This window comes from Dendropsophus ebraccatus, chromosome 9, assembly GCF_027789765.1.
Source record: "Dendropsophus ebraccatus isolate aDenEbr1 chromosome 9, aDenEbr1.pat, whole genome shotgun sequence".
Classification (NCBI taxonomy): Eukaryota; Metazoa; Chordata; class Amphibia; order Anura; family Hylidae; genus Dendropsophus; species Dendropsophus ebraccatus.
In genome coordinates this window covers 99,006,104-99,032,265 of record NC_091462.1, presented here as the reverse complement: position 1 = coordinate 99,032,265, position 26,162 = coordinate 99,006,104, and the positions used below count along the sequence as shown (strand labels likewise).

Below are 26,162 nucleotides of genomic sequence, written 5' to 3'. Positions count from 1 at the left end.
TCCTATGTCATCACCATCCTATATCATCATCATCTTATATCATCATCCTATGTCATCACCATCCTATATCATCATCATCTTATATCATCATCCTATGTCATCACCATCCTATATCACCATCATTCTATGTCATCATCACCATCTTATATCATCATCATCATCTTATATATTCTTCTTATCATCATCATCCTATGTCATCACCATCCTATGTCATCACCATCCTATGTCAACACATCCTATATCATCATCATCATCATTATCATCATTCTATGACATCATCCATATCCTATGTCATCACCATCCTATATCATCATCATCTTATATCATGATCCTATGTCATCACCATCCTATGTCATCACCATCCTATATCATCATCATCATCTTATATCATCATCCTATGTCATCACCATCCTATATCACCATCATTCTATGTCATCATCACCATCTTATATCATCATCATCATCTTATATATTCTTCTTATCATCATCATCCTATGTCATCACCATCCTATGTCATCACCATCCTATGTCAACACATCCTATATCATCATCATCATCATTATCATCATTCTATGACATCATCCATATCCTATGTCATCACCATCCTATATCATCATCATCTTATATCATGATCCTATGTCATCACCATCCTATGTCATCACCATCCTATATCATCATCATCATCTTATATCATCATCCTATGTCATCACCATCCTATATCACCATCATTCTATGTCATCATCACCATCTTATATCATCATCATCATCTTATATATTCTTCTTATCATCATCATCCTATGTCATCACCATCCTATGTCACCACCATCCTATGTCAACACATCCTATATCATCATCATCATCATTATCATCATTCTATGACATCATCCACATCCTATGTCATCACCATCCTATATCATCATCATCCTATATCATCATCATCATTCTATGACATCATCCGCATCCTATGTCATCACCATCCTATATCATCATCATCCTATATCATCATCATCTTATATCATCATCCTATGTCATCACCATCCTATATCACCATCATTCTATGTCATCATCACCATCTTATATCATCATCATCATCTTATATATTCTTCTTATCATCATCATCCTATGTCATCACCATCCTATGTCACCACCATCCTATGTCACCACCATCCTATGTCAACACATCCTATATCATCATCATCATCATCATTATCATCATTCTATGACATCATCCACATCCTATGTCATCACCATCCTATATCATCATCATCCTATATCATCATCATCATTCTATGACATCAACCACATCCTATGTCATCACCATCCTATATCATCATCATCCTATATCATCATCATCATCATTCTATGACATCAACCACATCCTATGTCATCACCATCCTATATCATCATCATCCTATATCATCATCATCATTCTATGACATCATTCGCATCCTATGTCATCACCATCCTATATCATCATCATCCTATATCATCATCATCATTCTATGACATAATCCACATCCTATGCCATCATCATTCTATTTGTGCATTTATGCAAGTCCCAGATAACTGGAACTGACAGCTTATACTGTCAGAATATACTGTGGAATATACTCAAGCATATACTAAACTCATAATCACACTTGTTCCAATATTCACACTCTTAAGTGCACTCACAGTTATACTTACTCATACATTGACAATGACATTGTATTAATAGTTATACTCACGCATAATCACTGTTATACTCACACAAACACTCACAATTACAGTTGTATTAATATTCGTACTCAGAAGCATGTTTGGTGTTATTCTTACTCATACACTCACAGTCACACTTGAGCACTCATAGGCATATTCACCGTTACACTTCTGCACACACAATTACACTCATATTATTACTGATAAGTGTACTTGCTGTTATACTCATACTATACTCATACACTCACACTTATATTGAAACTCATCAGCATACTCACCGTTATACTCACTCATACACTCACACTTATATTCATACTCTTTAGCATGCTCACTGTTATACTCACTCATACACTCACACTTGTATTCATACTCTTTAGCATGCTCACTGTTATACTCACTCACTTGTACTTACAGTCATACAGTACACTCACACATATTCACACTGATATTCTAGCTCCCACTCATACTTTGATAAGTATACAGTCATCCATTAATAACCACTCCGACCCTCACGCTTACTCACATTTGCACTTGTGCTCACACTCTGGTAGTGACTTCTTTCTCATTCCCCCTACTATAAACTTTCCTATGTACCAACATTAACCCTTTCTCACCCTGGTGTCTTCCGCCCAAACTTCTTGGCAGACCTTGGGTGACAATAAGCAGCAATAGGGGTTGTCACCTATCTTGTTACTGACTCTGAACAGCCCTCTCTGCTGTCTTCCCTGTGTGTCAGTCTGCACTGTAGTTCTCACGTTTCATTCATTGAACAGGGAGATCAGGCTGAGCACAGTCAGGAGAGTATTCCATAGAGTAGCTCGGTGCATGTACGTTACCAGTTGTGCTGTGTTTCCTTCTCGTCTTTCGCTGCTGATCCTTCAGTCTTGATGCTCTTGGCATTTACACTTACAAGTTCTTACAGTATAATCCGCTCCTAAATGAACGCCATGTGATGGATGTAATGTCAGCTCTACATCCGCTTTACGGGAGAAGCCATTCATTCATTTATCCTGCCAGCTCTTGTAGCATTTGCTTGGCTTGCATAAAATAATGAAGCTTGGGTTAATATATTTACAATATGGCACTGGGACGCAATCACTTGATATATATATATATATATATATATATATATATATACCATATGACACTATTGTCTTTTTATTGTGCTTGAATTCAGGGGCAAATGAAGGTGCAGTATAGCCCCCCCCCCCCCCCAGACTATCATGAATCTGAATAACTTTGAGCTTGTTCACTCTTAAAGGGCAACTGTCAGCAGGAAAATAGGGGTGTAAGTAATCCTATGGCTATAAAGGGCTAGTCATCATGATTCCGGGCATACCTTTTATATTTTAATAGTCTACTCCATCAGAAAGATATAAGCCTTTTTGTTAATATGCAAATGAGCCTCACATGCTTAAGGGGCGTTCCCCTGCATGGAAAGGGCTGATATCTTGCTAATGAAGAGGACTATTGAAATTAAAAAAAAGATGTGCCTAAAATTGTGATGACTAGCCGTATCTAGCCACAAGCTTACTTATACCTTTGTTTTCTTGCTGACAGATCCCCTTTAAAGGAGAAGTCTAAGATCGGAATTTTTTTTGTAAACCGCTGGGGAGGAGGTGGCTGAACATAACAGGCACTTACCTCACTGGCTCCAGCGAAGGGGTCCGCTGCTCTCCGCTCAAGTTCCCACTTCCCGGTCTAAGTGAGGACCCGGGACGTGATGTGTCAGGCCCGCTCAGCCAGTTGGTGGCCAAGTTGGGACCCTGCTACAGCCGCTGACTGGCTGAGCAAGCCTAAAATGTCATGTCCCAGTCCCCACTGAGAGACTGGCAACAGGAGCAGAGGACAGTGGACCTCAGCGAGGAAGGTCCCCTTTGTTATGTTCAGCCACCTCTTCCGTACCTGTTTTAAAAAAAATGTCCGACCCTGGACTTCTCCTTTAATTTCTAGAGTGCTCCATGACTTTCCATATTATTTGAGTATTGCCTCTAGAATTATTGCTTCTAGGGTAGAATACAGTGTCAGATGAGGCATCATATGATGGTTCATGTGCCACCATACTAGATCCTTGGCCCATTGATATTCTTTTGTCATATATCTTATAAGTAGGGGCCAAATATAATATTGTATTAGCCTAACCCTAAGTGTGCCGAGTCCTAACATGAGTTCAGCATCTGATAGCTTTAGTCTTGCATTCTAAACCACAGGGTGACTAGGTCATCATAGAGTTGCTGGACACCATCATAATCCTAACTACTCATAAACTTTTTCCGCCTCGTGGTTTACTAACATGGCAGCACCCATGGAGATCGCATCTCCCTGCAGGTTCTCACCACCCATTGAAGTAGGGATCAGACGAACCCTTCCATTTCGGGCTCCCATCGCTCTCCATGGTAGGTATGCCCTTGTTGGTAAGTGACTCCATTTAGCTAAAGCAGTCCTTACGCCCAATGGAAATATGCGTCCAATTACCGAGCATCCAGCTAAAGACATGTAAAGCGATCTGTCAATTAGCGCTGAATATTGAAGCGTTTAACGAGGACTTAATGATCAGCAGAGGACGTCAAGTGTTCCCAGGGACGGTCATGTGATCAGCCTTGTGCCCTGATGAGATTAGTACCAGGGTAAGGAGCGAATGATTAAGTTATCAAGCTCTGGCCGCTTCCTGTTTCGTTCCGTAAAGCAGATTTAAGGGTTGTGTTAAATGACAACATGTCGAAAACAAATCACAAGACACGGCACGCTTTGTACTTTGTGTGAACCCTGCAGTATGTGCGAAATGGAGAGACACAGACGGGAGAATCTTTATCCTTTGATCTGGAAATACCAAGGTGGCAGACGCAGGAGATGCTGCCCGGGCTGAGTGATGGCGTGTGCATGCTTGCTAGCTGGCTTTTATCTCGCTGCTGGGATAATTATATGATGAGACTCGCTCTGCCAAATCTTCTGAGAGTTCCTTCTGCTCCCTGAAGAAATGTCAGCCCTGCTGGGAGAGGGGAAGAAAGGAAGATGAGAAAGAAATTAAATGTTTGGGAAATAAAGGATGGAACAGGGACAATGACAGGAAGAGTTGTCATTGTGTCCTACTGAGACGGAGGTGAAACATGTTCTCAGACTTAGTCACTCATTCCGTCTCCGGCGTCATGGATCAGAAGAATGTAGAAGGAATGGTGGGGGGTTTGGAAGTGGGAGAAGGGGGTAAGTCATGTGACCAGCTCTGGTGGGATGCTGTGGTAAATTGATTCGGTGAAAGTGGTCAACAAGAAGGGACGCAAGGGAAGAGAGATTGATTTCTTGGGCACTGGTCCATTGGGTAGATATCCATGATAGGTTGGATGAATGCTGGGGTCAAAATGATCTCTTGGTTGAATTCAGGCGTGAAGGCAATGGTTGGTTAATAGAAAAGGGAGTGGTTGGATTGTTATGGGTAAGAGCAGTGGTAGATTGGCTACCAGTAGATCGAATAGGGGGGGAGTGGCTATGACCGAATGTTATGATGGTGGTAGACTGGATTATAACTCGGTAGATCTGGTCACCTGGGTGGAAGTGGCATGAGGAAAGTGGTAAAATGGTGAAAGAGGGAAATGTTGTAATACTTTTATGGATAAGGCAAAGGTTAGACCAACTAGCGGGATGATGAAAGACTACTTTGCTTGTGGACTTTATGAAATTGGCGTGAGGGAAGAAGTTAATGTGTTTTAAGAGGAGGAAGGAAATGGTGCATTGGATGGGAAAAGGGAATAATGGTTTGCAGGCTGCTCGGCCTATCACTGGCCAGCATGGAACCACGGCGGGCAGTGATTGGCTGAGCAGCCTGTCACTTCAGAGATTGTCTCTAAAGTTGTACCGGTGGCTGTGGAGAAGCCTGCCAGACACTGGTTTACGATGGTTATAAGACTGGTTAATAGACTTAATAGACTTGATGGAACTGGATGCTTGGGTGGAAGTGGCATGAGGGACATGGTAGAATGGTTGAATATAATGTCTGCGGTGGATGCAGTAGTACTGTATATTGATGTGGGTGATGGATGTGTTGACGAATCCACTCCTTAACATATGTATTCCTATCTATCCTTATTCCAGAATATTCATCCCCAGGAAACATCGGCAACGCTTTGACCATGTGGTGTCCCAGAGTCTAATCAGCAAGATCTGCCGATCCAGGAGTGAGCGGAGTAATCGTCTGAGGAGGAGTCGCAGCGAAGACCACCATGAAAGGTTGCTGGTGTCTACCAGGGCAGCTCCTATGCCACACTGCCAGGATGATGTGGGCAGGGGATTGAAGAAGAGCAGTTCTCTTGTGGCTGGCAGTGTGGGCACCGGGAAGCCACACAGGTAACTGTAATACCGGGGTGTGTACACTCATGCCACCACGGATTTCATTGTCCAAGGGCATCTGTAATAAACTTTGTAAATGGTCTTGATTATAAGAAGTCTACCGCTTTGTGCATACAGCTCCTATACAGACATATATCTCTAGGGTTATAGACTAAACTCTCATTCAGGGCTGTGGAGTTGGAACTAGTTTTGGCTGGGTCGGAGTCAGAGTTGGAGTCGGAAAAAATGTTCCGACTCCAGCTTTAAAAAAAAATCTTAGAACAATTTAAAATTGAGTTTTGATATGAATTTTATAGGTACAGGTATCTGGCATTGTTAGAAGTGTTTCTGTATGTATGGTGAATATTTAGTAAGAAACATAGAAAACAGTCAGCAGGAAAAGATCACCTGCTCCATCTTGTCTAGTTGTGAGTAGTTCAGGACATGGAGGCTGGAGACTGGCTGCATCCACTGCACACACAGGAGAAGCTGCTTTATATCTTTCCTCATTCCCTCAGTCACCCCAGGATCATGTAGAACATTAGGGAGAAGCTGCTGAGCCAGTGTGATAAATAACTCCCCTGGTATATGACTGGCCATTTATGAAGGAGCAGGAGTCGGAGTCGGTCCTGATAAAATTCAAGAGTCAAAGCTGCAGACTCCACAGCCCTGCTCTCATTTATATGTTTGTTCACTGCTTCCCCCCGTAAGAGGTGGCAAAAAATTATGTTTGTAGTCTGAAACCATAGAGACACATTGGTCTGCATAGGAGCTGTGTACACATGACAGTAGGAGATTTTTCATTCCTCTTATTGTCTCCTAATATTTCCGCAGGACGGTACGGGTGTGTAAGGGAAGTAGCAGTTTTGGGTTCACATTACGGGGTAATGCTCCAGTATGGATAGAGTCCATTCTCCCAGGTACAGTACTTTACTATCATTATATCTTGTGCAGTGTTATATGGGGTTTATAGGACTATACTGTGTGTGTGTATATATATATATATATATATATATATATATATATATATATATATATATATATATATCTTTTCTGTGGGTGTATCCACATCCTTGTTATTTGTGCGCTGTGTGCACTTGTCATCTGCAGTTTATTGTTGAGCAGAACCCCTCAGCTAATATGGAGTGCCCCCTCCTCTATAGGTTATATAAAGTATACAGCTGTGTAGTGGGCCTCTGTTAGTGTCAGAATATGATGACGTATCTCTTTCAGGCAGCCCTGCAGAGGTGGCCGGACTCCAGCCTGGAGACAGAATCTTATTCTTGAATGGCTTGGACATGAGGTAAGGAGCTTGGCTTTACCATAGTTGTACAATGATGGTGGATATTGGTCTTCTTCTAATGACATGCTATTGAATGGGCTCAATGACAAAGAAGGAATTAGGAATGAGCCTCTATTTCAGGAATAGGAAACCTCCGGTCCTCCAGCTGTTGCAAAACTACAACTCCCATCATGCCGGGACAGCCAAAGCCAAAGGCTGGAGGGCCAAAGGTTCCCCATCCCTGCTGTATGTGATGCCTATGGAAAAATAGCATAAAGAGGTATCCTAGCCATAAATAGTAGATAGAGAACATGACGATTATGTCAGGAGAGAAAGGTCAGTTGGGGTTCCATTTTCCAATGCTTTTGTTCTCATTGAGATAAGCCACCTATATATTGCAGCCTGTCTACCACATGAATACATGAATGCTCAGATGAGCTGAACATTCACCCCTGCTGCCACCAATGGCTGCTCAAGCCCTGGTCCTAGGACTGGTATATATCACTGGTGCTGCTGCATGCAGATACTGAGTCTCCCCTGACGTCTATATATTACATGTTAGCATTAGAATAGACATTACACTTGGAGAAGCTGTCTGTGTAATAGTAACAGTGAGTCCTGGAGCATTCATAGCCCATAGGTGTTGTCTTAGGGCAGGATCCAATACGTTAATGGAATACATTGACTGCTATATTACCCTATGCACCACTGTGTTTTTGGCTGCTCCATACTGGCCTGGAGTAAGTGTAACTATAATTTCCGGGGACTTTCTTGGATGCCCTGTCCTCTGTATGTACTATATCTGGCCATTCTGTTACAAGTTTATGGCCTAGTTACCCCCCCCCCCCCCCCCTGCAAACTCCACCTTTGTGTCTGCTTTCCCTGTGCTCAGCTACAATGAGGATGCAGACTAGCCTATGTGCTGCCTCCTATGGACTATATAATCACTAAAAACAACATAATTCCACTTCATAATTCCAGCGTTTTCTGTGGCCACAAAGTCTACGCATCGCACAAGCTATTTGTCTCCTCTTCCTGCTCACTCATCCCCCTCGGCCCCTCCCCTCTCCCTAGACTATGATAGTAAGTGGAAACCTGTCTTCACTCTGCTTCTCTGTGATGTAGACAGCTTTTTATTAATAATGAACAGAAAACAGATTTTCGTATATTCGTTTGTACTATTGATTGTTTAAATGACACTTACACTTTAAGCAGTGCCAGCTGTTTTCTCTTATAAGTATTAGTCTTAGGATAAAGCTGTATGATTATACCCCACACTGTTATGACCTAAATAATCCTCCATATGTTCCTCTTCTCTGCATAGTACTTGTACAGTTTCTCCTATTATAAGTGCTGAAATAAATTTTTTTCAACCATCATCATCCATTTTGGAGAATGTGGAGAACGCACTATTGTGATTTGGTGACAGATGCCACATACGTTAGATAAATGGAGTAATCCTTCTCCCCCTCACTTACCTCATCCTATTAATTGACATCTGTAACCGTTTCTATGTTAGTCTCATAGGCTTCTGTTTTGACTCTTAGGAATTGCTGCCATGAGAAGGTGGTCTGCATGCTACAGGGCAGTGGTGCCATGCCAACATTGGTGGTGGAGGAGGGCAGCGTGTCATACTGTGCAGGTGAGCCCTACAGTCGCTCATGGGATCGGCAATCCAGAATAATATTAATATACAATTCAATGTATATGGGGAAAGGAAATGTATGTGTTACTGTGAGGACAGTTTGAAGAATCTCAACTTTAAAAAGCCCCTACATGTTAGGAAGATATCCATACCATAAGGGTCACCATACCATAAGCTGATCACTAAGTGCCCTATTTACAACAAGCATCTGTAATCTGAGGGAAATCTATCAGTATAGTAAGCATTCATTTTCCCTTCCGCTCCATTGTGTGAACTGACATGTCTGTGCGGCTGCTATTCAATGAATAGCAGCCACACAAAACTGACATATCAGTTTTTCGTGTGGCCGCTTGGAATCCCTTCCGGAGCATATACTATGTGTATACACTCCGGCCAGGATTCCATTTATTCAAATACAACATATCTTTTGCATGAATCAAATTGCAACAACGACCGTGATTTATGCAAAAGATACGTTGTGTGAACATAGCCTAACACAGTGTACATTCACATCAATGGCCTTTCTGTGCAAAGCAGGACAGCACAGGTCCTCCAGAAAGGGAGACTCTCTTTGTAACAACTCTACACTCTGTGAGGATTATGAACACAGGAAACCCCCTCCATTAAAATCAGAATTCACTTATAGGTGATTTGAAAGCTCTCTTAAAGGGGAAGAGTACTTCCTTAAGGGGTACCTGTCATTACAAAAAAACCTTTGACTTCTTACAGTCACATGGTGCACTAATGTAATTTGGGGTACAGTTTTCCTTAACATGATTTTTAGAAACCCCAGAAGTTGGACCCCCAGAAAACACCTTTTTTCCTTATCCAGTGAATAGGGTGTAACTTTTGGAGATGGTAATACCCCATAAAACCTTAGGCAACATTCTCTGTTGGAGGGGGTTTCATCTTTCACTCCAACAATACCTGTAGACATGCCAATGGGTCTGGATGACAGCCAGGGGCCTAATGATGGCCGCCAGGTCTGGCTCCTCTACATGCTTACATATCACTTTAAATTTTAAATGACTTCTTCCATGCACTTTATGGTGCTATTAAGAACTACAACCCTCAAAGCTCAAAATAACTGTGTCCTTAAGGAACCAAAGGGAATCACCTTAAAAAAATGATCTAATAGCCATTCTGATGACAGGCTGCTCATTCTGTCAGATGTTATCCCTAATCATAGACTGTGCACTGCCATCTTGTGTCCAATACCTGTTAAAGCAGGGTCATGAATTTATAGCGTATTATTTATCTTCTCTTGATTAAATTTCCATTGAATAAATTATTTTTCATTGTTTTTTGTCCCTTGCATTACAGACACAGATTCTGATACTACTCTCCCAACATCTGCTCTCACCTCCCTCCAGTGGGTAGCAGAAATTCTCCCCTCCAACATTCGTATCCAAGGACGGAGTTTTAGTCAACAGCTGGAACATCTGCTCACTCCCACAGAGCGCTACACAGTGTGCAAAGCTCTAGAAAGCTTCTTTCAGCACAGGTAGTGTCATTTGCTGGAAAAAAAATTGTACAATGTAACCAATGTAATACTGCTCCCTATGAATAAGAATATAACTACTATAATACTGCTCCTATATATGAGACTATAACTACTTTGATACTGCTCCTATATACAAGAAAATAACTACTATAATACTGCCCCTATATACAAGAATATAACTACTATAATACTGCTCCCTATATACAAGAATATAACTACTATAATACTGCTCCCTATATACAAGAATATAACTACTATAATACTGCTCCTATATACAAGAATATAACTGCTATAATACTGCTCTTATATACAGGAATATAACTACTATAATACTGCTCCTATATACAAGAATATAACTACTATAATACTGTTCCGATATACAAGAATATAACTACTATAATACTGCTCCTATATACAAGAATATAACTACTATAATACTGCTCCTATATACAAGAATATAACTACTATAATACTGCTCCCTATATACAAGAATATAACTACTATAATACTGCTCCTATATACAAGAATATAACTGCTATAATACTGCTCTTATACACAGCAATATAACTACTATAATACTGCTCCTATATACAAGAATATAACTACTATAATACTGCTCCTATATACAAGAATATACCTACTATAATACTGCTCCTATATACAAGAATATAACTACTATAATACTGCCTCCTATACACAAGAATATAACTACTATAATACTGCTCCTATATACAAGAATATAACTGCTATAATACTGCTCTTATACACAGCAATATAACTACTATAATACTGTCCCCTATATACAAGAATATAACTACTATAATACTGTCCCCTATATACAAGAATATAACTACTATAATACTGCTCCTATATACAAGAATATAACTACTATAATACTGCCTCCTATACACAAGAATATAACTACTATAATACTGCTCCTATATACAAGAATATAACTGCTATAATACTGCTCTTATATACAGGAATATAACTATTATAATACTGTCCCCTATATACAAGAATATAACTACTATAATACAGCTCCCTATATACAAGAATATAACTACTATAATACTGCTCCTATATACAAGAATATAACTACTATAATACTGCTCCTATATACAAGAATATAACTACTATAATACTGTTCCCTATATACAAGAATATAACTACTATAATACTGCTCCTATATACAAGAATATAACTACTATAATACTGCTCCTATATACAAGAATATAACTACTATAATGCTGCCCATCAGAATAAAATAGCTAAGTGTTGGCTGTATCAATTTGAACATTATTATAGACTTGTCACTATGGATTTACATCATAGAAGCCACAGACTTGAAATAAATAAATGTCATTATATCCCCCAGTGGAGCCATGTGTATGTATATATCTGAGGAGTTGTCATGTATAGGGTAGCCTCCTGCCGTCCTTCTCACATTGTCTGACTGACACATGATAAGGTTACACAGTCACCGGGGGACACGTCCTGACAGCTGCTCCATCTGTGACCTCCTGTCTCCTCTTCTTTGTATCCTCAGGAACATTGACACTCTCATAGTGGATATATATCCGGTCCTGGACACTCCGGCCAAACAGATCATCTGGCAATTCATCTTCCAGTTGATGACATATGAGGAACAGGAACACTGCCAGCACAAGATCGCTCGGTTTCTGGGGTACAAGGCAGGTCAGAGAGTTCTGTAACCGAGCGCTCATCTTCTCATGTCCATCACCTATCATCTCATAGGTGTGGGGGGGCACCTACAAAGTAATCGCATGACCATATCACCATGGACTGTTGTGTCATGTCTAACCACATACACATTTATAATGCTCTTCGCTCAGAGAATTGACATGTCAGTTTTTTGAGCGGAAGCGCGCGAGCCATCACATAGACACATTGGGGGAGATTTATCAAACATGGTGTAAAGTGAAACTGGCTCAGTTGCCCCTAGCAACCAATCAGATTCCACCTTTCATTTTCCAAAGAGTCTGTGAGGAATGAAAGGTGGAATCTGATTGGTTGCTAGGGGCGACTGAGCCAGTTTCACTTTACACCATGTTTGATGAATCTCCCCCATTGTTTCTGCTGATTTTGCTCAGTGTGAACATACCCTTAGACCTAAAGAGAAAAATGTATACTTTCCACCCTCACATCCCCTTCCAGATGCGATCATATACTTGCTGGTGTTACGATCCTGTCTGACAGGCCCTGATAGTAGTTCTGCTACGTAGAATGGAGGAGACAATGCCTTCTAGAATACATATATTGTGGCAGACCCTACAATTAATTCAGACCCCTAAAATTAATGAGACACCAGACCCAGAGCACTAAATCTTAAAGGGGTTATCTAGTGAAAATCTTTTTCTTTCAAACCGACTGGTGTCAGAAAGTTATATAGATTTGTAATTTACTTCTATTTAAAAATCTCAAGTGTTCCAGTACTTATCAGCTGCGGTATGTTCTGCAGGAAATCTTGTTTTCTTTGCAGTCTAAAACAGTGTTCTCTGCTGCCACCTCTGTCCATGTCAGGAACTGTCCAGAGCAGGAGAGGTTTTCTATGGGGATTTGCTACTGCTCTGCACAGTTCCTGTCTCGGACAGAGGTGACAGCAGAGAGCACTGTGTCAAAGTGAAAAAAACAGCATACAGCAGCTGATAAGTATGGGAAGACTTGAGATTTTTAGAAAGAAGTAAATTACAAATCTTTATAACTTTCTGACACCAGTTGATTTGAAAGAAAAAGATTTTCGCTGAATAACCCCTTAAATCAGACCCTAGACCAGACCCCTAAAATTATTCAAACCCTAAAAATTTATTCAGACCCTAAATGAGATATAATAATATTACTCAGCCCCCAGACAAAAGTAGAAAAAATGTATACTTGCCGTGTTCAGGCCTGCTTCCAGCCAGGCGCCAGCACATACAATATCTTGATCATGGTTGGTGTCAGAACCATGTGTGCCAGGCCCTAATAGTAGTGTTGTTAGATGCATCGGAGGAGAGGCTGCCCTCCTACAATAGATCTATGATGGCAGGTCCACATGGTCCAGACATTGGGCCATGACATGTGCTGTTGTCACCACTAGGGGTGCACTACAGCTAAATAAATAATAAATAATAATTATTACCGTTATTATTTTAGGTGAATTTTTTTTTTTTTTTTAGGATTTTTTTTTAGATATTTTTATATATTGGGTTCTGGCTATACTCTATACAGTCATCCAGAAAAATGCTTGAACATGTCGGACACAGATTTATGAGATTAATAGCTCAGCGTGCTTGGGCTGTCCCCTTTATCATTAGAATTACAACATCTGTTCCCCTGGCTCCCATTTTCTCCATCGTCCGCTCCTGCCGTCGCCATAACAACCAGACATCATCTGCCGAGATTTCTTCCCTTAAATCCCGTTATGTGGAGAGGCTGGGTCACATGACTGCGCCGTATCATTCTAAGTTTGCACTTTGTGTAATGCGGTTAATGCGGGGCGATGACATGACAGGGCTCCTCTGGTGATTACTTATATGCATTATAGGGATATGGAGGAGATCTAGAAATTAAGCTCTTAATTCTCTTATCTGCTCTAGGAAAAACCCTGTTCAGCATGGTATTATAACCCCTAACATTCACGCTTTAGTCATTGCTGCCAAATAGGCCAAATCTCTGCGGCAACCGTCCCCCTCAATGTCATTGGGAGTCATAGCTTGTAATAAGCCCTGGGACCGGATAAAACTAAGGATGGCAGCTACATTACTAGCTAGGCTGAAATATTATCTTTTGCTTATTCCCATGTAGCTGCCATGGATGCCGATATTGGGGTCCCACATCGAGGGTCTGTCCATGGACAGGCAATGTACCAGGGGAGCATACGAGCACCAGCTGTAGACGAAGGGAAGACGGGTGACTATAATTCATGTATAAATACTTTATATATAATATAGCACCAAAATGTAATACTTATACCCCAAAATATTCATCATGTCCTGACTAGATTATGTGTCCTGTACTATACTGTGTATTATACCAGGATACAAGATACTAGGATTCCCAGAGCATCTTCGTGGCTTTATAGTTTGCTTGACTTTTTCCGAAGATGGAAGATTTTTTTTGATTGAGCTAGATTTTATTAAAAGATCAGGCTTCCCTTAAAGTGGACCTGTAAAAAGGGTGTAAATAGGCTCATGGCTAGATAGGTCTAGGTATCACGATTCCAGCCATACCTTTCTTATCTCCATAGTCCTTTCCAGTGCAGAGATATAAGCCTTTTTGTTAATATGCAAATTAAGCTTAAGTGTCCAGAGGGCGTCCCCCAGCTTGGCAAGAGCCCAGTTATGCACAGCCCATGTCCTTCTTTAGTAGTGTTAGTCCAGCACAGTTAATGGATACAGTGGGCTCATGGAGCAGTGATAAAGTAATGCTGGACTTACCTCTTTTTGAGGGGCTGGACTTACCGGGACTCTTGCCACGCTAGGGAAAGCCCCCTGGACACTTGAGCCTAATTTGCATATTAACAAAAAAAACTTATATCTCTGCACTGGAAAGGACTATGGAGATAAAAAAGGTATGCCCAGAATCATGATGCCTAGGACTATCTAGCCATGGGATTATTTACATCCTTGATTTCCTGCTGACAGGTCCACCTTAATACCCTATTTGTTCTTATTTCTGTTGAAATATTCTATAATATATGGCCCAGAACACAGCAGGTAGAGATGTAGCAGAGCTGAGTTTGTCAGTGCAGCATGTCGGAGATTATTTGGCATAGTAATTTCTTACAGAATTCAGTATCACCCTACTGAGAATCATGGTTTTAAAACAAGAAAAAATAGTATTGAGCTCTGCTACATGTGTATACTATGTGCAAATGACACCATAAATTATATACTGTATGGGATGCAGTTTGTTGCAGTAGAAACCTCCCCAGTGTAGATAAGCTCCACCACCTCCTTTATCCTGAAATAAAGAGTGCCAAGAGGGGTGGAATCCTAGAATTTGTAAAAAAAAAAAAATAATCTTGCTTACTCACAACTGTATGTTTTGTTTTTTTACTGTCACTTTAAGAGAGGAATGATCATATTATTCACACTACTATTAAACTAACCCTGCACACCTACCTAATGGAGTGGATCTTAAAGGGGTATGTTTCTCTTGCAGTCTCTCAGTGTGACCCAATGGAAGTGGCTCCTCGTCTGACATCAGGAGAGAGACAAGCAGGAGATGGGACATCGCTACCCGAAACACCCAACCCTAAAATGGTCTGCACTGCTTATGTGACTGTGATTTTTCACAAGTGCAAATCAGAAAGTTATACAGATTTAATTTAAAAAATCACAAGTCTTCCAGTACTTATCAGCTGCTGTATGTCCTTCAAGAAGTAGTGTATTCTTTCCAGGGTGACACAGTGCTCTCTGCTGCCACCCTTGTCCATGTCAGGAACTGTCCAGAGCAGGAAATGTTTTCTGTGAGAATTTGCTGCTGCTCTGGACAGTTCCTGACATGGACAGAGGTGGCAGCAGAGAGCACTGTGTCACACTGGAAAGAATACACCACTTCCTGCAGGACATACAGCAGCTGATAAATACTTGAAGACTTGAGATTTTTCAATAGAAGTAATTTACAAATCTATATGACTTCCTGACATTAGTAGATTTAAAAAACATATTTTTTTTGTTACTTATCTGGTTCATTATAGACATAGATTGGGATCCTAACTGTAGGATTTTCAGTGCAAAGACTTTACACAATGTCATCAGAATCTCTCAGTAGTGCAGCCTCAGGCTCTGGGCCTGTCATTTCAAGCCAGAATCTTATTGTACATTAATGGGATTTAATATTGGCTCTCCAAAGAAAACGCATACATTTACCTTGTTCTCTCATGAATCATTAAAGGGGTATTTCCTGGAATTTCGGAATTAGGGAATGGATGGGGGGGGGGGGGGGGGGGGGTTTGGGGGTTTGATCAGAATCTTTGTCTTTCAGAGTGTAGGGTATTTACAAAGAGCTGGATTTTGCCACTCCCTTCTTTAAAGGATGTATTCCTATAGAATCTGTCACTATCTATGCTGATGGGACGGTGTCAGGCAACCAGAGGCGGGCGATGCCCAGTTGTCAGGGTATTCATATATTTCCTGGAGGATTGACAGAAGAACAGAGCACAAAGTTTTAAAGTGTCACTGTCATTTACATGTTTTTTTTTTTTTGCAGAAATCAATAGTACAGGCGATTTTAAGAAACATTGTAATGGGGTTTATTAGCCGAAAAAAATGCATTTTTATCATGTAAAAGCAGTTTGAATCTCTCCCCCCTGTCTTCATGATTGTCTATAGAGAGGGGAGGGGTTGAGGGAGATGAGGCACCAAAACAGGACAACAAAGAGTTAATTTACAGCTACATCTACGGGGTATCTCCTCTGAAGTCAGCACTGACCGCTCTGACCTCTGAATACAGGCTTCCACACAGGTCCTGCTGTGTAATCCTTTGTTCTCTGCTCTCTGCTGGCGACTAATCTCACTCTTTCCTTCACCCCTCTCCATAGGTTACACAGGGCCCGACTGATGTAAAAGAGTCGAGATTTCCTGATAATGAGAAGTGAATGAGAGGGGGGGGGGGGACTGGGGAAAGGCTTTTTGAAAGCAGATAATGGCATTTTTGCCTAATAAACCTAAATACAAAGTTTCTTAAAATCGCCTGGACTATTGATTTCTGAAAAAAAAAACGAAACAACAGTGACACTTTAAGATTAAAAAATTCTGGAATTGTCCTTTTCTGGAGACTGTGCATTCATATACCATTCATGGTTGTATAGACTTGGTATAATAATCCTATTTTTCCCTCTATACCTGTAGATGTCGGCGGTTTATGCTGAGTTGGAGAATCGCTTTATTAATAATATGCCGGGTAAACTGAGCAGCCTGAGATCCCGGGGATCATGTAACCTCTACCATACCACAGGTACCCGTACTGTAACCCTCGGGCCACTTTCTACATTTATCCTATCTCATATAATGGACCATCTTCTATTTGTATTTAGGGGAGCGTAAGCTGGCACACAGTAATCACTGGCAGAATTCAGTCCCGCCCTCTGACCCCTGCCCTCCCCGGCCACCCAGTGCCCCATCGCCCAGCAGCTCCGAGTCCAATCCGTACGTAAGTCTGGATGGAAGTTTACCACCATCACCAACTCACAGAAAAATGTTTACCTTCTCACGACCAAGCCGATCTCGGGACACTGACCGATTTTTGGATGTGCTTAGCCGGCAATTGGGGCAGAATTTGGCAATCACCGATCAGTTTCTTACCCCTGAGAATGACTACGAAGAGGTAAGGGATGCAAACACCTATAGTGACCCTAGATGGACTAGATGTGTAATACTTCATTTTCCCTGTAGGGGAGCTGCAAAGGAATTGCAGATTACAGCTGATCATTGGGGTCACAGCACTCTGGGGGACCCATCTTACTAAAAAGGGTTGTCCCAAACTGAGTACCCCTTTAAGGCAAATAATCCTGAGCAGCCTGTTTCATAGGTAAAATGCCAGGACTACTGTAAAATGACTAATAAAGGAAATAATGATTCAGTGTGACCTGCGGGATAGAACCTGACAGGGGGATTAAAAAACAAAGAATATTTGTGTCATGTTCCGCCCCCTCTCAGGCCCTGCACTAGGCACAACACTGTATAATTTTTATCTACACTGGGCTCCAAATTATTATGCAAATAATATTTTCTTATATTTTCCAAACTGACCTATATGAACTGCAGTCATTGTAATTTTCCAGTCATCAACTGTTCGAGTATAATTGAAAGGTTTTTGAAGAAACTGCCTACGATAAAAGTATATTTAAAAAAATAATAAAAACTCAAAATGCATGTTCTAAATTATTATGCACAGCAGAGTTTTCAACCTTTTCATTTTTATTAAGAACAAAAAAAATGGTCATTTGTGACATTATTTTCATTAGCAGATTATTACACACTGAAACAGTTTTCAAGTCAAAAATGTATTCTAGGTGGTGTTACATTTGCACATAGGACCCCTTGTTCGAAAGGAGCTTCTGAACTCTCTTGTCTATTGAGTTTGTCAGTTTTTGGATGGTTTCTGCTTTGTTTGGAATCTCCTCCCAGAGCTGTTGCTTAGATGGGAACTGCCTCCCTCCATCATAGACTGCCTCCCTCCCACCATCATAGACTGCCTCCCTCCATCATAGACTTCCTCCCTCCCTCCATCATAGACTGCCTCCCTCCCACCATCATAGACTGCCTCCCTCCATCATAGACTTCCTCCCTCCCTCCATCATAGACTGCCTCCCTCCATCATAGACTGCCTCCCTCCCTCCATCATAGACTGCCTCCCTCCGTCATAGACTGCCTCCCTCTATCATAGACTGCCTCCCTCCATCATAGACTGCCTCCCTCCCTCCATCATAGACTGCCTCCCTCCGTCATAGACTGCCTCCCTCTATCATAGACTGCCTCCCTCCCTCCATCATAGACTGCCTCCCTCCATCATAGACTGCCTCCCTCCCTCCATCATAGACTGCCTCCCTCTATCATAGACTGCCTCCCTCCATCATAGACTGCCTCCGTCCCTCCATCATAGACTGCCTCCCTCCATCATAGACTGCCTCCCTCTATCATAGACTGCTTCCCTCCATCATAGACTGCCTCCCTCCCTCCATCATAGACTGCCTCCCTGCATCATAGACTGCCTCCCTCCATCATAGACCACCTCCCTCCGTCATAGACTGCCTCCCTCCATCATAGACACTCCTTTTGATGATGCTCCAGAGGTTCTCATTGGGGTTGAGGTAAGGGGAGCATGGGGGGCACACCCTGCATCTTGTTGTTTGGGGGATGTTGGAGGCACCAGCAGCCTCAAAAACTTGTCTTCTGCTATGACAAGGTATTTTTGCAGCTGCTCTTTTAACCTGACATAGTTGCCTGTTGGAAAGAGTCCTCAATGTTCCCTTATCAGCGTGCACACGTGTGTGCTGGGAATCAGCTACATACTTCTCGATTGTGCAATGATCACCATGAAGTGTCTTGGCAATGTTGATTGTAGTCATGCCTTGACCTAAAAACTCCACAATTTGTTACTTCTCAGCAGCCGGCAGATCCTTTTTCTTTCCCATTTTGGCTCAATGAGTTTAACTGACAAACCAAAAAATTATTACCTTATCACTCCTAAACACTTTTTGCATAATAATTTGGAACACAGTGTAGCGTGCTCCTTTAAGAAGCTACATGAAAACTCCAGTGGGCACGGTAATGATAACTACTAAGGAGACATGATGGATCAGTACAAGGCATGTGACCTTTAATTCTCTGGACTTTTCTGCAGATGAGCTTCCAGGATGACCACCTGACCTGTGCCCCACGTGAAATCAGCACGACCAGCGAGTCAGCAGGCAGCAGTGAAGATGGCAGCTCTCTCACCTATTCATCAGTATCTGACCACATCCCCCCACCCCCACACAGCCCCCCTCCACCACCTCCTCCGCAGCATCCACGAGGAGAGCAAGCCCGAAAAAAGGAAATCTCTAAAACAGTGCCCTCTTCCTTTCCTCGAGGTATGGGCAGTTGTATAAAAACGCCTTTACCTCCAGCTCCTCCTCCTCTCCCCATACCCCCTGTGCCCCCAGCACCACCTCTGGAGCCCCTGACACATCGTGGCATGCACCGGCGCAGTGAATCCAGCCACATGAGTGTAAAGAGACTACGCTGGGAACAGGTGGAAAATTCAGAAGGGACGATATGGGGGCAGGTAAGGCCTCAGGTTGAGTTTCCAACCACTTTCCTAGTGCTGTGATAACCACTGGGCTTATTAACGCAGAATTATTGCTACTGTTTAGGGTCTAACTATAATAGGAGCAGAGCGCAAAAGCTACCCCTGCCCCTATAACAATCTTCAATTACCTCCACTCTGGAGGACCTGGCATGTCTGTTAATTACATTGACATGTAATACTTCTTTTTTCCTCTGGGGGTGCTGGAGGGGAATGAAACATCTGTTACTCTGCAAAATACAACTGATTGCTGCAAGTCACAGCCTTGGGTTTAGCTTATTGGTGTGGTACCCTTCTAACTAAAAGGGATTGTCCCAAACGGGATACTCCTTCAGGACAAGTAAAAGTTCTAAAAGATTATATATAGTTCGTACACTATGCTGGGTCTGTAGTTTTGTGGTCTGTGGATTTGGCACAGAAACACTATTTTTTCTTCTCTACCTTTTTGTAGTTGGGGGAAGATTCAGACTATGAAAAGCTGAGTGACATGGTGAAGTACCTGGACTTGGAGCTGCACTTTGGCACCCAGAAACCAACACGTAAGCAGAGAATGGACCATTGGGTGGTATAGCACCAGACTCTTAAGGCTCACATAATCCATAGTAAACCACACAAAGAGAATTTACTAATACTGTATAGAGACAAATACACCCACTTTATTATAGTTTTGGTACACTTTACACCAGAATTGTACTGCAAAATTTTGGCCCATTTTTGGTACATTTAGGTCACATCCCTTTTCCTGATAAACCAATCCTTCTTCTTCAAGATACAGCCTATAAGGCTATAACCATATTTTCAGGCAGTCTTTGGGCTGCATCCTTTTTCCCAGGTAGTCTTCGGGCTGCATCCACTTCCCCAGGCAGCAGGATTCAAATGCCAATCATTCGGGTTCATGCAAAGCTGAACTTGCTAAAAAATGTGGGTTTGCATGAACCCAAATGATCGGCATCCCTATTGCCAAGCTTTCAGCAGTCACACCCCACAGATCAGCTAGTTATCACCTAGTCTGTGTGTATGGGATAACGTTTGATGTTGGAAATATTTTCTTCAGGGTATGTCAATTTTTGCAACCTAATGTAAATTTCTTATTGCTTTGATACAAAGAAAAAGTGTTCATTAAAAATTTATAATGCTGCCCTAGGTGTTTCCATAGTTACAGACTACAAACAGTGTAGTCTGATCCTTCAATCTTTATCATAGGTGTCAAACTCATTTCCCAACATGTCTGGACAGCCAAAGCTTGTGAACCATAGTTTGGAGGGTCGGAGTTTGACACCCCCGATCTATATGAGACCATATCTGCTGTGCAGTGTCGGACTGGCCCACCAGAGGACCAGAGGATCCTCCGGTGGGCCCCCAGCTTTAGAGCCTGCACTAACACTGACTGACATGTCATTTCTCACTGGTTCTTCATTGGTGGGCCCCCAGGATCATTTCCTCTGGTGGGCCCCAGATACATCAGTCCAACACTATTGCTGTGGTAGCAAGAAGAAGATGACATATGTAAGGCAGAGTGACAGCAGGGTCAGACTACACAGGGTTTCTTTGTAGTCTGTAACCATGGAAACACATCTGCATAAGAGATGCATAGGCCAAACGGGCAGAGATTTGTGACCTAACTGCAACATTGCTTCTTTTTGCAGTTGATCCATAACAAATATATATGTTGGACATAACCATTCATCTTTTCTTTATACTTCCAGTCCTCCCAGTGATGCCAGAATCCATGAAAAACAAAGGTGCTGTTGAAATTTTGTCTCACAAAAAGGCCTACAATACAGGTATGATAATACAAGTCTATGTCAGCTCTCCGGAATATTCTAGAATGAAACAAGGGTGTAACATAAAAGCAGTGGATTATAGTTTGAACACCAAGTAAAAGCACATGACATAAACATTTGAGGAACTCTACAAATACATGGCATTATCTCAGTTACAGCCTTATACTTCAGAGCTGCATTCACAATTCTGCAGACTACAAAGCTTTCTCCTGGAATTCTTAGGAAAGTTTGCATTCAGACAGTTATCACCTTTGGTCCAGATACTGCATAGTATTTTACTGTAGAAAAAACTGACTCCCCCCCCCCCTACTTTATAGGAGCTCAGCCAAGCTATTAGGGGGGGTGTCTGACAACAAGCTTGCTGACTGTCTCCAGCAACAACCAGCAGGAGCCTTGGACTCTTGTTTTTTATGCAGCTTCCACCTTCTCTTCCAGCTATCCTAATTGCACACTTAAAGCTCACGCACCAGGAGCTGCGACACATCTTGATGACAATGGAGAATGAGAGGTTGGAGCCCTCCCATATTAAACAGCTCTTGCTCTATGCACCGGGTGAAGAGGAGAGGAAACATTTTCAGTCTTATACAGGGAGTCCCAGCAAGCTGAGCGAGCCGGACCAGTTTGCACTAAAGGTACGATCTATGAACCCAAAGGGACCTGGTTATAGTGATGGATAAGGGGTCCCAGCATATTGACACGTACATATAATTCATTCATAGATGATGCAAGTTCCAGAGTACAAGATGCGTCTGAGGAGCCTCCTCTTTAAGAGCACCTTGCAGGAGAAGACGGAGGAGATCCGGGCCAGTTGTGACTGCATCCTTAAGGCCTCTGCGGAACTGAAAAACAGCAAGAAGCTGGCAAAGATATTGGAGGTGGGCTGTTGGATGCTACGTGGATGGCAATACTACTGCACTAATACTGCACTACAGCTGCACCAACAGAGTTCAGGAAAATAAACAGCCAGGGCGGTAAGAAGAGTATGCTTCATAGGAGGAGTCCTTTCACTTTATCCCTGTTCCCAGCAAAATGTTCGGGATGCTGAACATTTTATCTGGGTCACATGCCCCAAATATTAAAGCATAGAGGCTCCCGACTGAGAGATTCTGGGGACAACGGGCCATCCTGTCTGACGTATCCTTGTCACCAAATACGTCGTCTATGTACCCACATACAGTGAAACATATAAATGCCTCTATTTAACCCTGGGAGGATGTCAGGATTGTAAAACCTGAGGATTTATAGGGGAACTCTCAGCAGGTGAGACAAATCTAATCTGCTGATATGTCCCTATAGCGCACGGGGCGCAGAGGAGGAAGGTATGTCTGTTCCTGTGCAGTTAGCAGTGTAATCCTCGGTCCGGAGCACCGTTAGGAGCACTGTCCCACCCCCAGAGTGAGAGCCTGCCCGCTTGTGCAATGGGAGTGGGGCAACGCTCCTAATGGTGCTCCAGACCGAGGATTACACTGCTAACAGCATGGGAACGGCAAGGAGGAGGAAGGTAAGAGGCATATACTTTAAATCTACAAGTTCTCTATGATGTAATGTGCCAGGAGCTTGACATAAACCATCATCATACTTTCTGAGACTTCCAAACATGTATTTTGTAATACAATGAAATAAGAAAGAAGGGAAGATTCTGTGTTAATGTTATTACCTCACCTGTAGTTCTGTATATGTACTGTGTGTATATATATATATATATATATATATATATATATATATATCACTTATTATACTGTGTTTATGACCTCACTGGTGGAGATGATCATTCCCCGCGATGTCATGTAATACGGGGCTGATAATACACTCTTCTTTTTATTGCCCAATGTCCATAAAGAAACCAATAATTGCCTTTTACCGCAACGTTCTATAAAGCCATATTGATCGTGAAAAGAAAAGTTGCTGAATATGCAATGTACACGAAGGTCCCAAGATGTAGAAGGGGGAGGGGGGGGAGAGATTATTGCTGGGAGAGCTGACTACAGTGCATTGTGTTTGAGAAACTTCCAATTACTGACCAAGCAGAATTATCCAGGAGAGGAAATTTAGAAGTAGAAAAAAAAAATTGTTTTGTAAAAAAAATTTGTTAAAACCTAGAATTTGCCGATATGATGCCACTATTTCATAATGCAGGTGCTGGCATCAGATTATACTCCATCTGGTGTGCCATTGTGCCCTAAGGACTAAGTGCGGGATAAGTTGCTAAGCTTAAAGGGGCATAAGTCCAAAAAATTATACTGAGGTGAGGGTGGGGGAACATAAAAAAGAAGTCATATTCATCTGTCCTGGTGCCTGCACAGCGCCGTGTCCTTCTCCTGGAACTCAGCCAGCTGTCTTCTTAGTTCCCCTCCGGCCATGTTACGGCCCATTTGACACATGTCCCGCTCAGCCAGTCAGTCACAGTGGTGGGACATCGCTGCAGTCACTGATTGACTGAGAGGGTGGGGTACGGGAGCCTGGTGATGCAGTGCGACACGGGGACAGGTGAGAATATCGTTTTGTTTTTTTATTTCCCCCACCCCATGCCCATAATGATTTTTTGACCACTAAGCCCCCACCACTACACACACACACACACAGACAGACAGACAAACTTTACTTCTCCTTTAAAGCGAATGTATTACTTATGGTAATAAAAAAAAATTTTGTATCACCTGGTCATTAGGGATGGTCCGAAACTGCCGAGGTTTGGGTTCGTATGAACCCGAACGATAGACATCAGATTCCCGCTGTCTGCCCGCTCTGTACAGCAGGAGGACCGCCTGGAAAACTGGGATACAGCCTATGGCTATGGCTGTATCCCAGTTTTCCAGGCGGTCCTCCCGCTGTATCCACCCTCTCCACGGAGCGGCCAGACAGCGGGAATCATTTCCGAGAGTTCGGGTTCGGTTCGGACCATCCCTACTGGTCATTTTTCAAACTGCGGCCCAGTTCATTCCATCTGCGCCAGTATGCAGTTAGGACTTCCCGGTGCACTGTAGATGGGTCCAACACCCCCCCAGTTTACCAATATTCCCTCCCGTGGCCAGACTTGGTTCTGAAGGAGGCGTGTCAACCAGGGGTGGGTATTTTGGTGCACTGGGGGCGCTGGACCCGTCTACAGTGCACAGAGCGGCCCTATTGGCATATCAACACTCTGGCGCAGGTGGTGGGAAACAGGTGGCAATTTAAATAATGGACAGTCCCACCAGGATCTACGTGCCGGCGGCGACCAGGTTATATAAAAAAAATTTGGTACATTCATTTTAAGGTGCCCAGTCATGGGGACCCATGTCACAACCTTGTAACCATGCAGGTCCCTGACTCCTATAGCCATATGCAATAGGCAAAAAATCTTCATTCTGTATGGTGCTTTACCTGTCCACGCTTGTATCTTGACTGTAACGGGCCAGATAGCTGGCTTAGTGATGAGTAGACTTGACATGGAAAAGAGTCTAGAACATGTAGCTCTGGTCTTGTACGAAGCATATGTAACATACATAGCATGTAAAATAGGGGCAAATAATACAATCTTCTGAGAGTGTATAAAGGACGCCTACTAGATTTTCCTGTTTGTCACGCGGTTTACATTACATTGTTGCAGATTTTCAGAGCTGGAGTAAACAGGTTTTAGTAGGAAATATCAGTAAGAGGCGTCAGCCCTGGTAATGAGGTGTATGGGTGACACCGCTAATTGGGTATACCAGTGTCAGGGTATGTGTGGGAGGGATGCAGCCCCGGCTGTCTCTGCCATTGTCTCCGAATGATTAATACTGGCAGCCCACCGCCGAGCCGTGCGGCAGCTGCATCGCTGTCATCTGTTATTAAAACACTCTATTATTACTAGTCGAGAAACCCTCCCTTAAGGCTACAATGCTACTTTTAATAAAGATACACAGAGCTGCGATGTGCTGCAGGAAATACTCACCTTTAAACACTTTATAACCTTTAGGTAAGAAATTCGGCACTGATCTTTTTCATGTTGCATCTGTATAGTGGTATGAGCTTTGTTTTCTTGATACAGAGCTCCAAACCCCCTGCTGTCCCTTAAAGGGGTTGTTCACAAAAAAAATCTTTCAAATAAACTGGTCCCAGAAAGTGCCAGAGATTTGTCATTTACTTCTATTAAAAAAAAAAACCTCAAGTCTTCCA

The 26,162-nt window shown here is 42.4% G+C and overlaps 1 protein-coding gene across 2 annotated transcripts in view; it reads left to right on the top strand.

The window, feature by feature from the left end:
* GRID2IP (Grid2 interacting protein) overlaps positions 1-26,162 on the top strand; it is a 71,695-nt gene that overhangs the window by 33,455 nt on the left and 12,078 nt on the right. The window contains exons 3-17 of one of the 2 annotated variants that reach the window (XM_069983994.1): positions 5,785-6,036; positions 6,853-6,938; positions 7,252-7,321; positions 8,848-8,942; positions 10,269-10,449; positions 11,999-12,147; positions 14,257-14,361; positions 15,616-15,716; positions 17,307-17,412; positions 17,492-17,781; positions 19,801-20,223; positions 20,696-20,783; positions 21,951-22,028; positions 22,464-22,660; positions 22,748-22,903. In XM_069983994.1, coding sequence (XP_069840095.1) covers positions 5,785-6,036; positions 6,853-6,938; positions 7,252-7,321; positions 8,848-8,942; positions 10,269-10,449; positions 11,999-12,147; positions 14,257-14,361; positions 15,616-15,716; positions 17,307-17,412; positions 17,492-17,781; positions 19,801-20,223; positions 20,696-20,783; positions 21,951-22,028; positions 22,464-22,660; positions 22,748-22,903 — 2,377 coding nt within the window. Of the gene's footprint in view, positions 1-5,784; positions 6,037-6,852; positions 6,939-7,251; positions 7,322-8,847; positions 8,943-10,268; positions 10,450-11,998; positions 12,148-14,256; positions 14,377-15,615; positions 15,717-17,306; positions 17,413-17,491; positions 17,782-19,800; positions 20,224-20,695; positions 20,784-21,950; positions 22,029-22,463; positions 22,661-22,747; positions 22,904-26,162 lie in introns of both variants that reach the window. The other variant, XM_069983993.1, reaches the window with a different exon arrangement.